Source organism: Penicillium solitum (assembly GCF_028829755.1).
Source record: "Penicillium solitum strain IBT 25940 chromosome Unknown utg000009l_segment0_segment0, whole genome shotgun sequence".
Classification (NCBI taxonomy): Eukaryota; Fungi; Ascomycota; class Eurotiomycetes; order Eurotiales; family Aspergillaceae; genus Penicillium; species Penicillium solitum.
The window spans coordinates 2,678,685-2,693,666 of record NW_027072128.1 but is presented as its reverse complement, the minus strand read 5'-3'; the positions used below and the strand labels follow the sequence as shown (position 1 = coordinate 2,693,666).

Below are 14,982 nucleotides of genomic sequence, written 5' to 3'. Positions count from 1 at the left end.
ATATTATACTCTTATACGGAGTACTAGTATACGGAGTATACAAACTATACTAGTATGTGTAGATCATTTGATATGTCTAGAACTAACTCCTCGGACTCATAGGAACAGGGATGTTCTCTTCCAGTGCATACTATATTCCTCTTTGGGAACTGAGTCTTCCTAGTGTCTCGAGATTCCCCATAAAAAAGCTCACGTTCTCCACCCCGCGTCAACGCCGGCAAGCTATGCAACGGCGTCTACGGAGCACTACTTCTCTAGGAAATAGGAACGTAATGTCCTAACCCCGATACTACCTGGCCATGTTCCATGTCGTCATTTATGCCGTTTCAGAAACCTCCCACCTGAGGCAAACCTCTAATGCACATCGCCATACACCTGACAGGGGGACACACCTACAGGGGACATCCATGACAGATTCCCTAGACACTTTTTTTTTATCACCTGGGGGTCGTAGCAAATTATCGCTTCGACCATTCACACGAGGAAGTCCTCTGCGGGTCCAGTCCTGCCCCCTTATAGATCGCCGTTGGAAATATCCCCACACCGACTCTTGGAGCGCGTAGGGATCTCGCATGGGAGCTTATGTACGTACATACGTACTATGCTGTAGATTATAATAAATCAGTAAAAAGAGTGTATAGTCGATCAAATCCGAAAACAGAAATACTTGCGCCTAGCTCTCTTTCAATCCTTGCGATCTTTTTTTTTTTTTTCATTTTCTGCTTCAATCCTATTTCTCTCTGCTCCGGTATTGCACAGGGTGCAACACGGAAATGAACTTAAAATTATCACAAGTTTCGAAATTACCTGCAGCTCTGGACGTCTCGTATCCCGGATATTCCCAATCTATGTTTGATTGACTATGGAGTAGTTAGCCCCTTAGGTTGTAGACGTCGATAGGGCCAAGAACACCGATGCGATTATAAAGGGGCTTGGCATGGGGGCCGGAAATATCAGCCTCGGTCGCTGGAAGCGAAGCCTCATTTCTCCGAGATCGTGAATCTGCTCTTGATTGCTTTCTTATTCGCTATGTTCTATCGAGATTGGGTCTTTTGCGATCTTAATTAATCTCCTCCGTCGGTCTATGTATATACGCGGTTGATATTGAACCAATCACCGTCCCATCTTGTGTTTTGGTTTCATATTTATTATGATGATACATTAGTTGGCAAGCGGCTAGATCCTAGTCTCCGAGTCTCCCCAGGGAATCTATAGTCCGATGCGACCATGAAACTTATCTGCCCCCGTTATACTAGTCTTGAAACTCTGCGGAAGCGGAGGCGTGGCAAGACCAATTGACCAGGGTCATTTTAGTGGAGATCATCGTCCGAAGTCTGTACTTTGTATTCTGTATCCAGGAGAGGAAATCATTATCTACGGAGTACGGAGTACAGCATACTGTAATACTATATTGCATGGCGGCTCGAAAGTTGGCACCATGGCATACGCCACTTTAGGTCTTACTGTATCGATTGGAGGGAGATAAAAAATAGTATAAATAGGATCGGTCAAATTGAAATCTCCGATAGGAAGAAAACGAAATGAGCAAAAGATGAAGCGAAATGAACACACACTCGAAGAACCTTGTTAACCCTTAACGATTGGAGGTATCAAACCCCGTTTTCAAGGCTAACGCATAACGCCCAGTTACGCGCAGTTTGTGACTTGCATGTGGGGGGGGGGGGAGGATGAGGAGGAGGAGGAGGAGGAGAGAGACCCATTTAAAAACCCACTCTACGGAGTACTCTCAGCCCGGTCTATCGATATTGTACTATATAGCGCATGAATCACCGAGGTTCCCAAAGTATGAGGTTTTTGTGCCCACTTATAGTGCGCAGGTACATACTGTGTGTGATATTAGGATCCCAGTCTGCTGGGAGAAGAAAAAAGCCCCGAATGGCACCGACAGCCCGGGTCTTCCGAGGTGTGCTCCGTACTGCAAAATAAATTGATGATCCTTCTGGAGACGGGATCTACCGGCCCTTTCATATTCCACATTCACCGGGGTTCTCACTCTCCACTCTTGACGGGTTTGGCAATCACCCCTGTATGGATCTGCGTGGAAAGTTAGCAGTGCAGGTCTGGCCGCAAGTCCGGAGACTCCGCGGTGAGCATATACTTTTTTTTGAATGTACTTTGTAGTTAGGGAAAGAAATCCCCGTGAAATAGATCGGTCGAGAACGAAGAGAAATACCTAAAAAGACACAGTAAATTCATAGTCAAAATCAATTTCAAAGAAGACCATAGAGTCTCTCTTTTTCCTTTTTAAATCGGAAACGGTATCCGCTTGTAGTTTAATAAGCTTACAATAGCTTTACAACCAAAGGAAAACCGGTTTTGAGCTGCAGGTGTTAGCCAAATAGATATGTTTCGATATTTCGCACTCTGTTGACAATCGGGGATATCCTCCCTCAATTCGACTTTGCTTTTTTCTTTTTCCTCATTTTTTTTTTCGATTTGAGTTGAAATATTTGAATTCAAACTACTTCCTCTAGGAATATTCCATTTTCATTGGTCAGTTCGTATATATTCTACCTAACTAGAAGAATCTCAACAAGTACCTTGTACCTTTGCAAACCCCGTATACAATTAAACAAACCTACACAAACACCCTAGCTGGCGCAGTGTCTCACAAAGTTCTCGAGAAGCGGCAAACCCTTGACAAAAAAAAAAAAAAAAAAGAGAAATTTTTTTCTATTTGCCACAAGGCCCTTCCAGGGCCATGCACATTAGCCCAAGTACTCCGGTGCCCCCACGGAGCCGAGAGACTTGTGGTGTTTGATTTGCTACTAGTGGCGATGTGTTTTAGCCGGAGTGCAACCTTGGGAAGATTCCTACTACCTTAGATCAACGGTTACTCAATATGTAAAACAGGAAGCTAGTCCGTATTGGAGGATTAACCTGGTAGAGATCCCTACGGGGATAGTCTACTAGGATTTGTCTACTCCGTATGTAACTAGGCCATGTATGTTTAGGAAAAAAAATACAAATTGCTGTTGCATTCGGGAACTCGGGAAAAGAAGGCGAAAAGAATCCTTGCCCGAATGAATTCTGAATTCCGAATTCTAATTATTATGATTTAGGGGGGTGGAACTGTCAGACAAACAGCCCTGGAGAACAGGTTCGGTGAATAATCAGGAGATGGGGAAATAGTTATGCACATAAATTAGTAAATAATTGGCTTCTTCAAAATGTCAGCAATTTGAAGCCAAAATGAATTATTAATAATGAATATATAACTAGTAATCATTCTAGAAAGGCAAACGAGAACGAGCGCAATTTTTTTTTTTTGTTTTTTTTTTTTTAGAAAAAAACTGTTATCTTTCTTAGCGAGACCGGGTTGCGCTCGAATTTCCCTTGGCCCTCTTGGCCTTTGGCTTTCCGAGGGGGCGAACTCCGAGGAATAAGGAAATGGGGCCATCGCGTGTAAATGGGGGAAAATTAATCATGACATATGAAAAGAAATATGAAAAATGAAAACCCACGAGTCATGTATGCCAATATATGCCATGCAATTTATTTATTTCGGACATGCCAGTCTAGACATGGTATGACATTCCTGAACTAGCTCGACTATGAACTAGCTTGGAGTATGATAATGCCCAGACCAGAAGGTAAATAATACGGGAAAGTAAACAGATGTAGAAAGGATTCTATTCAAAGGCTAGGTCTTTAATGGAGCCAATGAGAGTGGGGTTTCCATCGCAGAAATATTCCTGGGAAACACTAGCTTCTGCCGATATATCATGGGCAATATCGGAACAATCGTCTTGGTAAAGAAATTCTTCGGGATCTGATGGGTGAAAATAGACGACTAATACACGCAGAGATAGGGAATATAGCTGAAAAAGGAATTTGAAAAGAGAGATAGAGAAAGAAAAAAACACACCCCATGTTCAGGTATCAAGCAAAAGATTCGCCAAGGGAAACACCTTTGCCTCCATTTAAAATGACAATATATAGAAAAATAACATAATATCGCGAGGGGGAATCCATAATAAAAGCGCCCAGGAACCTAGAAATGGAGCAGAGATAGGAAAGAGCAAATATAAAAACCACGACAAAAAAAGACAAGATGCGAATCCCTGATTTGCAATTCAAAACAAAAAGAAGAAAAAGGAGCCGGAGAAAGCAGGGAAGTCGTAACGGGCATTAAACACGCATTGGATCCACAAATCTAGGTGTAATCCCCTCTTAGCCTACTCCCAAAAAACCCCAGTCAGTCCCCTCCGCTTGGTTCAAGAGACGGGAGCCTGGGGGTTTGTACGCATAGTTTGGGTGGTATGAAACCATCATTGGTTGTTCGGGTGGTAGTTGATGGCCTTGAAAAGACGGGTGTTGGTATTGTTCTGGGAGGTAGTTCGTGCGTGGGCTTGTGTCATAACGCTGTTGCATAATCTGTAGGTATTGTTGGTGCTGCTGGTGTTGTTGTTGTTGCTGTTGCTGTTGTTGTTGCTGTTGCTGTTGTTGCGGAATTTGGTGTGCATGCGCATGGTGTTGTGGGTGTGGCTGCTGAGCGAGTGGCATGTTTACCGGTGAAGTCCCAGGTACGTTCTGCGACACGATCGGAGGGGCAGCTTCGTGAACCGGCACGGAGCCCATCGGCACACTCTGGGGCGAGTAAAATTCATGACTTGGTGTCGCCGATTGCGCGTAATAAGGTTGTTGGGCGAGCATGTACTGCTCACCCGGGACCGTGACTGATACGGGTGTTTGGTGGTAAGAGTTCTCGGAGGTCGCATCTTCTGAGGATGGTCGGGTCATGCTCCCTGGAGGGTGGGAGCGGTGTTGGTGTTTGGTGAGAGTGGTCTTGCGACAAAAACTGCAGTTTCAACAAGACAATTAGATGGTGCTTCGACCATTTCCACCCAAAGTACTTACCTCCGTTCGCATGTAGGCTCGTGGCAGATGTATGGCCGCTTGCCAGTGTGGATTCGGCGATGGCGGGCCAAACTCGATGACTATAAGCGATTAGTAAATGCGCAAACCTTCCAAAATGCGAGAGAAAAAAAAAAGGTGCTTACGTCTGAGAATGCCTTTTGACAGCCTTCATGGTCACAAACATGGGGCTTTTCGCCAGTGTGGGTCCTCGAGTGTACGGTCAAGGCACTGCGCTGAATGAAGCTCTTGTTGCAGTCCTTTACGGTGCAATGATACGGCCGCTCATTGGTGTGGATGCGATAATGGCGACAGAGATCTGACTTGCGATTGAAAGACTACAAAATCGCGGGTTAGACGAAATCAAGTAGAAGGAGCGGAAGTACCCACCTTTCCACAATGCTCCCATGAGCAGTTAAAGTCGCGCCCACTGCCTGGAGCCATGATGGGGATCTGAGAGCAACGAAAGATGGACTTGAAGGAACAGAAAATAGATAAAGGGGGAAAGAGGGGAAAGAAGGTAAGCGCATATGCGATCGCAGACGACCTTGAAATAAATGGAGGGGAAAAGAAAAATAGATCCTGGTCAGGCTGGATAGGTAGCCGGGATGTTGCGAATGTAGAGCATAATATAAGAGGGGACGAAAGTGATATACGATAAAAGATCAAAAAGATAAAGAAGAGGGGGAGCCTCAAGTATTAAAAAGAGTATTTTAATGTTAAGAACCCATTTGGTGAAGGGGGATAAAACGGCGCGGATGGGACCGTCGAAGAGTTGATTATTTTATTTTATTTTATTATTTTTAGTTATTATTATTTTATTATTTATTATTTATTATTTTTATATATTATGTATATATTATATATTATTATTATATTATTATTTTTTATCGAAGGTACCAGGTACCACCCTCATTTGGTACTGATATTGTACTGATGTATTCCTAGGATCATATACTAACACACCTATCAGACACATTCGAAAGAAACATCACGGCTTACCTCGACTATTCGCATTTCTTTCCTTTCTCTAATTTCCTCTTTCTATTCCCGAGTTTTGTTATACAAAGGAAATCTTGTCTCAACTTTTCCTAGTAGAAACAGTGTCCCACATCGGAAAACCGTCTAATACCTGTGGAGGTAATTTATTTTTAGTTGTAGCATACTAAAACTTTCCAGGTTGACTGTTAACGTGTGAAAGTGAAAATCCATGGTAAATTGCGATAGCCCAGTGAAAAATAGAAACCCCCACATTACCAGCTTATTTACCAAATGCTCCACCTAGGCCCGAATGACAAGACATGCTAGACTGGACCGGGCATGGAATGATACCGTATACAATACCCTGTATGTGACCGTATCTAAAATAAACTTCCCAGTTTCTTGGGCCTACCTTCTCGTTGAGGGGGAAGATACTTATTAAGTCTATACCATAAAATGTATACTGTACACATATTGAGTTTTCAGGGTCTCTAAAGGGGTACATCTTGCCAAGTAGGAGAGATGGGCTTGTGTGAATGATATCATACATAGTACCATTCTCGCCCGCAGGAAAAGCCATGGGGGGCCGCACTCGGGAATTTGTCCATTCAAAGACGCTGAAATAACGACTTACACAATTAAGCTAGGCCAATTTCCCAAGGGTTAGCCGCGGCCGAACTACTCCGATCTCGTTTTTTCAAATGAGAGAAGACTAAGGTCACTAACGCGAAGAACGATCTTCTCCGGGTAGTGAACGGATTGGTAGTGCAGAACTGGATAACTAATTTCCCCCCGAGAGGGTCTAGAAGTGCCCCATTAATATCCGCGTCTCCATAAACAAGAGGAGAAAGTCAAAAAAAGGAAAGAGATATGACATACATCGTAAAACCTGGAGTTCCCTATAGAAAAGAAAAACAAAAAAAAACCCCCAACACTAAGAAGCAAAGCAGTTAATAGGAGAGAAAAAAAGAAAAAGAAAGAAAACGACTGCAAGGGATGACTTATGACGCGGCATCTGCACCAACGGCAATGATTCGGAGTGTTCTATCCCGAATGGATCAGGTACCCCAGCTCTTCCGCTTGTCCACCCCGAACAGCACCAAGGCTTCGGGTCCCATTTCCTTAAGGTTGGGGCTGTTCCCGTTCTCTCCACTTGTTTAGAATTGTATACGAAATGGTGTTGATTCCCGGATATTCACTTCCACATTCAGGGTCTCAAATAATCCCTCAAGGCGCATATAGACTTTGTAATATACCACACTATCCCTGATAGATAGAGAGCCACACATCCCTGATGAACAAGGGATTACCTACTCTCTTCACCGTACTCCGTACTCCCCCCGTATAACGCACATCAATCATTATAATTGCTTTTTTTATCGTAGCTGGGTCGATCACTTTTCAACGACTTCCTGGCGCCACACTCAAAAAAAGTCTGTCGTAGACCAGAAACAGAAGGCTGTTACGGAATCACTTGGCTTATTATCCGCTTATTATCCATAGTCTTGGCTCTAAATTTCCGGTGGCAAAACCATGTGTCTTGATGTTCGAACAAGGTAGCCTATATTACCTCATCACAAGGTGCATCGGGTAGCCTCGGTTAGTTCGGAATATCTCGATTGCCAGTCGATAAACTCAAGTTGTCGCAAGAAGCTTCGATCTTCGTGCAAAGCATGCGGTGAGGATCATAGGCGGAATACAACATATGTCAGAGCGGGTTAGATCTGTCTTCTTGAAAAGGAAAGTAAGCTGAAACACAAATCGAACCTGAGGCGTTTTGGTGGTAAATGCTCCTGAACGTGGCAACCCACTCGCAGTCATCTTAACAGTGGCGATCTTCTGACCCTACAACCTTATTATGTACGCTGGAGGAATGGCTGACGCTTTGTGGCTTTCCTTTTTTTCCTTTCTTCCCTTTCTTGCTCTCTTTTCGTGATCGACAACCCACTTACATAGTCCCAACAACCTAAGTATGGAGTACGGAGTACGCCGTAGACCTCTGCCTAATCGTGTGGCGTAGATTTATCGCAGATTAACTGGGCAAAGCGAACCTTGGAAGTAGATCTCCTTCAGAGAACCAATAGTTCTACGTTCATGATATATCCGGCTGTTGATGATGCACGCAGTGTACGAGGCAAGAGCATGTGTGGGTTGGAAGACCCACATGAATTCCCGATTAGGGGCCATGGATGCAGCCCACCTCAGCCATTGAGGTAATCGGGCATGACCTAGCACGGAATCAGAAATATAATACCTGGAACCAAGAACAAAAAGGGCAAGAAAGACGAATGTAGATGAAAACCAAGAAAGGCTACTGTACTCCGTATATTGTATAGTGTCCAGCTTGCACAGCCCATCATCTCCGACCCGAAGGGGTCCAGACTCGCAGACGCGCTCGTGTTGACGCTACAAAACTTAGAAAAGAAATCACATTCAAAAAAACAAAAAAGAAAGCGCTAAAGTCTCCGTCGATCAGCCCCTACGAGATAAACTGTGACTATCATTGACCTCCCTAATCGGTTCCGTGGATGCATGCTAGATGAAACGGTAATCACTTGGCTACAATATATGCGTAGGTCGATCAGGTAGGTACGGTACAGCATGCATGCTTTGCTTAAGGCACATATGCATATTTACATATTGCTGCGAAGCAGGGTGCGGCTGGTGAGCTTGACGCGGAGAGAGAAAATCGAAAAATCGGTGTGCTTTGCATGCGAAAAAGAAATGAGGCGTCAGTCAAATATACCCATGAGCCTGGTCTTCGGATCCTTTGTCTTTGTGTGCACACTAGATTTATTTGTGGGGGTTACCTCTGGGTAGGGATTGATTGTTTTTTTGGGGGGCCATGTCACATTTGGATATTGAAAGGAAAGGTCTACCAGTCTTCGGAATAAGCAAAATGCACGTAGGATAAAGGAAGTTGAAAGCTGTTCAAAAGCTGTTTCGAAGCTGCATGAGCATCACGCAAGGACAATGGCTTTCACGAGGGTTAGAGTTCGATGAGAGGTTTTTTTTTTCTCTTTCTCTTTCCCTCGGCCCTGAGTTGCTGATCCAAGAAGCTCTGACTACCCCGCATTTCATTTCATCTTGGCGATTGAGAGATGATATGACGCTGTTGGTGAGCTCCTCTGATTTGACCCATGCAAGGTGACCCCCTCTTTGGGCTGATTGCTAAGCCGCTAATAGTGTTGGTAATTTGTAGGTAATGGGTTGTATACGAGAGAAATGTTATTGATGTACCTTGTACTCCGTACAATGCAAATGAAAAGGGATCTACAAGGCGAACTAGTACGGAGTAAACAGATCGGAAATATCTCACCATGTCGATCACCTATAACTACCATGTGAAGTGTATGTTGTACATACAACATAAAAATAATACACTGGGATAAATGTACCAACAGGAGCTCCAAAATAAATTCTCCTCATGGCCCAAAAAGCCACTAAATTAATCTCCGACGCGCGCATGGCGACGCACTAATGGGAGAACCACTTGGGTAACCAGGAAGCTACAACATAAGCAGCTAGGTGGATTCTGCCTAAGCAATCTGGCTATTAACTCCGCGGGCTTTTCCACCAAGAAGAGACGGTATGAATGTGACAGAGTGCGTGGTATACGACCTATTGTGATTTCAAGGAACGGTCGCTGATCAATGATGATAATACGCCCGATAAAATCAACAGGCTGGAAATAAATCCTCGAAATTATCGGCCCTTCTCCGCGATATCGCATTCTCTCGCTCACGTTGCGTGAAAGTCGGTCAACACTCGGGGTTTGGTCTTCCTATCAGCGCTAAATGATAACCAACCGGCCAGGATCTTGGAACTAAGGGTGAACAGCCACCGATTGACCCCTTGCAGGCATTTTGACTCCAGTTTCGAAGTTAGAGACCAAATGTTGGTTCTGGGGGCTAACCGTATAAGCGAGATAGATGGGAAGAATGTGATCACATCATCAAAATAAAATAAAATAAACTTACCGTAAGCCCCTATCACAGCTGACAGCAAAGTTAGTAGGGATTTAGGGATTTGGTACGCCTCCTTACTGAAAACACGGGGTCGCTTGCCGTAAAAGACACCATCTCCGAGCTCCTGACTCTTATCAAATAGCACGAATGTAAATATAGAAAGAGATATCGGGACAAGAAAATGACGGGGATCTAAGTTAATTTCGTTCCTCCCCCGCAAAAGAAAAAAAAGTAAAAATTCCCGCACCTTTTTCCCGATTTCTGTTACAAGGGGCCCCCTTGATACACATAAAACGGGAGAACATTGGTTCCTTTATTTTGTGCAATCACCGTCCCATATTACTTTCAAACAAGCCCGGTGGAGCCCAGAGGAGAACCAAAACCCGAGGGCTGAGGTATAGCGGTTAGAGGACTTGGCATCTTTCCAAAGCGATGTACATCATCCTTGCCAGTCATCTGATGTAAAGCGACGTCCTTCTAATCGAGGGGAAAGAACCTTGCCCATTCGAGCAAATGACGTTTTCGATGAGAATGGCGTGGATTCCCTTTTGTAGGGCTGTCTCGGCCGTCGGGTACGCATGCACGCCTTGCTGCAACTAACGTGGTGGTATGGAGCACTTTCGATAGCGTGGCTTATATCCTCCTTGCTTGGAATGTGGATGTGCATTTTCCTTGGTTTGAGATACAGTGCTGTGGGTGCACCTGAGTTATGGTGCGATGTTGGAGGGGAGAATGAAATGGCCTGACGTCCAGACGAAGGGCATATTATGTATTATGTGATGGTTTATCAAACGTGATTTTACTCCGTACATGTTGTAACTCCATACGGAGTATACCCGAAATCCACACATATACGCCGTCCGAGTAAAATTGAGCACGCTCCTTACCCGTGGAGGGGTTCCAAGGTTCTAGGTGCGTGTTAGATAAGCAGACTGGCCCGCTTCCAAGGCTGGTCGGGCCGGGGCCCGACTCCAGGTCAGGACAATGCCGACTTCGGGAGGTCAGCACCCGGTCAGCACGATTATGTAAGCCCAAGGGAAACCCCCGGGGCCGGGTGGACCTTCCCAGACTCAAGAGGTTCTTTCCCATCTAGGCAGATGTGCTAATCATCATCGAGGGTTCTCTCAACGATATTAACCGGGCAACCACGTTAAAGTTATCATCATCTCAGAACAATGTGAGATTGTATAGGACAATGGAAACTCAATGGCAAAATATCTACTCCATCAAAGAGATTCCTAGGGGTAAATATGTAGTTTTTTTTATGGACGTGAACTGATATGCGCCCTCCAACATCTTCACAGCGGGCGAAATATCAACCTCGTCCAAAAATCGGACTCCAACTACAGCACAGTACCCAAAGCTGCAGACATAAGAACAAGAACAACTGCAGGGAGCTGAATGGTTTCAGCTGGCATGTGGTGACCACCCCTGGTAGTTCTTCTGTAGACCATATCCTTCCATGGCACAAACACGCTGCGGAATTAGAACTTGAACTGATAATCGGGACACATAATCGTATTTCGACCGGTGGTCTCGTCAATAAACCATGAAGGGCAACCAGTGGCCCACACTAGGCTGTTGGCTTTATTGTCAATCATCCGTGTCCTTACGTTCAGCGACAGAAGTGACAGTGACTGATTCGGGGGTTCGTAACCCATGAAATTAGAAAGCAATGGGCGGCTGAGACCTCAAGTATAGGGCGAATGACACGCAAAATAAATTCCATCTAGCACTCTGACGTGTACAGGACCGAAAGATGGTCGGAGAGGGTATTTGGTCCCGTCATCATGAAAACGTTGGGGAACCCGGAGAGGCAAGTACCGAAATGATCTTCTGGTGAACCTTTCCCATATTCAATATACTGAAGCCGTAGTTAGTTAAAGTGATCGATCCATCCATGGACTGGCAAACTTACGTGATCAGCCATATCCTCCAAGGTTGCCCATTCTGCCCGCGGATCTCCACTGGGAAGAGAGGTTTCTGGGTCTCAAACCCGTTCGCGAGAATAATCGCGCCCGCCTTGATAATTTGGCCTGATTGTCATCACTGCTTCGTTCGTGGTATGATCAATCGAGTCGTCATGGACAAACTTAACATTATCACGGTGCACACAGGCAAGATAGTCTGTGGTTATTACTCTGCGCTTGAATCCAATGGCTGTTTTCGGAACCAGGAAGTCCTGGTACTTTGCTGCTGTGTTATCTTCGATGTACGTTGCAGTATCTTTGGTCCAGTCTTTTCAGAGACCTTCAAAAAGTAGCAATAAGAGCTTCCTGCATTCAAATCGAAGGCTCACTGAACTGATGTAGAGCGCATTATATGGCCACTATCGGAACATATGCCATTTTTACCCACAGCATGTACATACGTAGTAACTATGCCGAGATCAGTCGCCCGGGCGCCGATGGTCTCATTGTTTTCTCTCATTTGTACCAAGCACCCTTCATGCTCGGGACGATCACCTCGAAAGGACTGCATATCATAATTGCTTACCATATTCCACTTCAAACACGGTGTGACTGAATGGATTATTGAACGCACAATAAAACAACGCCGTGGGTGTCTTAGGCTCAAGGAACTAACCCCACTAACTTTGGGTCTTGGTTTTCTTGCTCTCAGATAGTTTCTCCCCTCCAGTCAACCCTCTTTTTTCAGATATGCTCCTCGAAAAACCTCAACAGATAGCTTTGTCACCTCATTATTGGCAAGCACGCATGTGGAAACTGTGCCGAGCCTTTTGCGTTCTCAATATGAGGCTACAACCCCATTGACCATTGGCAGTTATGTAAGTCCCGAAGACCGGTTTGGCAAGCCATCTCAGAATTGCCTTATCGTTCGTCAAAAATAGAACGTCTCTTCTACCTTACTTTATCTCATACTTAAGTCTCTATTCGTTAGACATCAAAATGCGTTACCCGGAAACATTCGATGGCTACATGATCAGCTCTCATGAGAGCTGGTCTGAATTTTAGAAGCAAGAGGTAGGTTTACCCTTCGAGCTTATTCGCAAAAGTTACGAGAAGGTGCTGATTTCCTATCTCTGTAGTTCAAACCAAAGTCGCTCGGTGAGCGCAATGTTGAAATTGCGCTAGAAGCATGTGGTACATGCGGAAGTGATATCCGCACCCTCACTGGTAGCTGGGGAAAAGCCAAGCTCCTTGTCTGTGTAGGACATGAGGTCGTGGGCAAGGTCGTTAGGATCGGTCCTCAGACCACCTCCCATTGACATCAGTGAGAACGGCGGCAGGGAGGCTGTAGAGAAGGTTTATAACAGGAAGGCCAGATATCGTCTCACATTGGTAGGCTACGACAAAGTCTTCGAAAAGAGAAACTAGGTACCTAAATACAAGATGGATGAAGCCCTGAGGGTGGATGGTGATGACAGATAGTATGAACTGAAATCAATGGATGTACCATCAAGCGCTCACATTCATAGCTACTATATGAGCTTAACTATTCGACTAGGTCTCTCGATGTCGTTTGTAAAGCCAAGTCAAACGGGTCTTACCCAGAACTTCTCTAATGTGGCAAATATGATTGAAGGGCGTGGTTGGGTAGAGTCCAAGAGCATGCAGATCTTACAGTTGTCCTTATTCTTTCAAACACACACACCGTAATGCAACTAGACATCATCGGATGTCGGACGTCGTCGTTTCCGTCAAGGAAAAAAAAACGCTTATCTCGGTTTAAGTTTCGGCTTCTTATTCGTATTCGCACCATTTGCCTGAAGCCGTTAGCGCAAGGACTAAATAGACACACCATAGACCTCATACAGCACATCGGTTGCTTAGCAGCGAGCGTGAGAGTGGATGCATGTTTCAGCCGGATTCCGGGATGAGATAGTGCCGCCGGATTGCCGGTAAAAACGAATTCCGGCCCAGAAATAGGACGGGATTCAAGTAAGTATCTCACTCTTCTTGTGTTTCCTATTAGGTCGTAGACTAAACCCACTGCTTTTATATCAAGAACGTTATCCTTCTTTGGACATCTAGCCAGATTCCTTGATCCTCGACCATTGTCATATTGTTATGGCAGATACAATGCAAATGTGGCAGTATGCCAAAGTCGAAGGCAACATCGAGGACGCCATTCACATAGTCACCGGTCCCATCCCGGCAGCCTCGTCTCTCACTAAAGACCAAATCCTTGTCCGTGTTCTTACCGTCGCCCTCAATCCAGTCGACTACAAGCTCCCTGAGTCCTACGTGGGATCTCTATTTATACGCCAACCCGCCATTCCTGGCCTTGATTTCTGCGGCCGAGTTGTTGCCGCCCATGCCTCAGTAACCACCTTCAAGGAGAACCAGCTTGTCTTTGGTGGATTCTCACGTGCTCCACAGAACGGCACATTGGCAGAATACGCGGTCATCTCGGCTTCTGAGTGCGCCGTACTGCCTGACAATGTTGACCCCGAACATGCCGCTGCCGCAGTGACTGCCGGGACAACGGCTCTACAGTCACTTTTGCCGGATATCATCAAGCCCGGGGCCAGTATCTTCATAAACGGCGGTAGCGGCGGTGTTGGAAGCTGGGGTTTGCAGTTTGCGAAGGCCATGGGCGCCAGAGTTGTCACCTCGTGCTCAGGCTCAGCCGTCGACATGTGCAAGGAACTCGGCGCTGACGAAGTCTTCGACTATAGACAATCAGATGTTATAGCAGGGCTAAAATCCCGGATTGCTAGTTTCGACCTCGTTGTCGACAATGTTGGGAATAACTCGGATTTGTACGATGTTAGCCATATCATCCTCAAGCCCGGTGGCACTTTCGTCCAGGTGGGTATCGGCAGCAACGTAGACCTCGGAAGCATGGCAGTGACGGTGAAGAGGTCGCTACTTGCATCCCTCCCAATGGGTGGCTGCAAGTACTATTTTGTGAACTCTAAGAATTCAACCGAGTCTCTATCACAGATTGCGCAGTGGATGACTGAAGGAAAGGCTAAGGCAGTGATTGATAGCAAGTTTACCTTCGCGGAAGTGCCGCAGGCCTTCCAAAAGCTGAGGACGGGACATGCTAGAGGCAAGATTGTTATTCGAGTGGCCGAAATTTGAACGTGTCATCACTAGATTTACAATTCTGATCCTGTGCAATACGCCAACAAACTATTGGACACCTGCAGTGCCAAACTGCAACACTTTATTTTCATAATGCCTTT

General features: G+C 45.4%; 3 protein-coding genes across 3 annotated transcripts; 2 read left to right on the top strand and 1 right to left on the bottom strand.

The window, feature by feature from the left end:
• Nucleotides 1–4,194: 4,194 nt before the first annotated feature.
• Nucleotides 4,195–5,322, bottom strand: N7455_012101 (putative C2H2 finger domain protein; the record flags this gene model as incomplete). Its single annotated transcript, XM_040957294.2, has 4 exons — nt 4,195–4,822; nt 4,882–4,961; nt 5,025–5,216; nt 5,269–5,322. The coding sequence occupies 4 exons, from the start codon at nt 5,320–5,322 to the stop codon at nt 4,195–4,197; spliced, it is 954 nt and encodes a 317-aa protein (XP_040812298.2).
• A 6,866-nt stretch (nt 5,323–12,188) lies between these two features.
• Nucleotides 12,189–13,056, top strand: N7455_012100 (NADPH-dependent medium chain alcohol dehydrogenase; the record flags this gene model as incomplete). Its single annotated transcript, XM_065606816.1, has 3 exons — nt 12,189–12,343; nt 12,486–12,615; nt 12,877–13,056. 3 exons carry the CDS (start codon nt 12,189–12,191, stop codon nt 13,054–13,056), a joined length of 465 nt encoding a protein of 154 aa, XP_065459982.1.
• Nucleotides 13,057–13,858: 802 nt separating this feature from the next.
• N7455_012099 (NAD(P)-dependent alcohol dehydrogenase) lies at nt 13,859–14,878 on the top strand (the record flags this gene model as incomplete). The annotated part of the gene is made up of 1 exon (XM_040960854.2): nt 13,859–14,878. The coding sequence occupies one exon, from the start codon at nt 13,859–13,861 to the stop codon at nt 14,876–14,878; it is 1,020 nt and encodes a 339-aa protein (XP_040808686.2).
• Nucleotides 14,879–14,982: the final 104 nt, after the last annotated feature.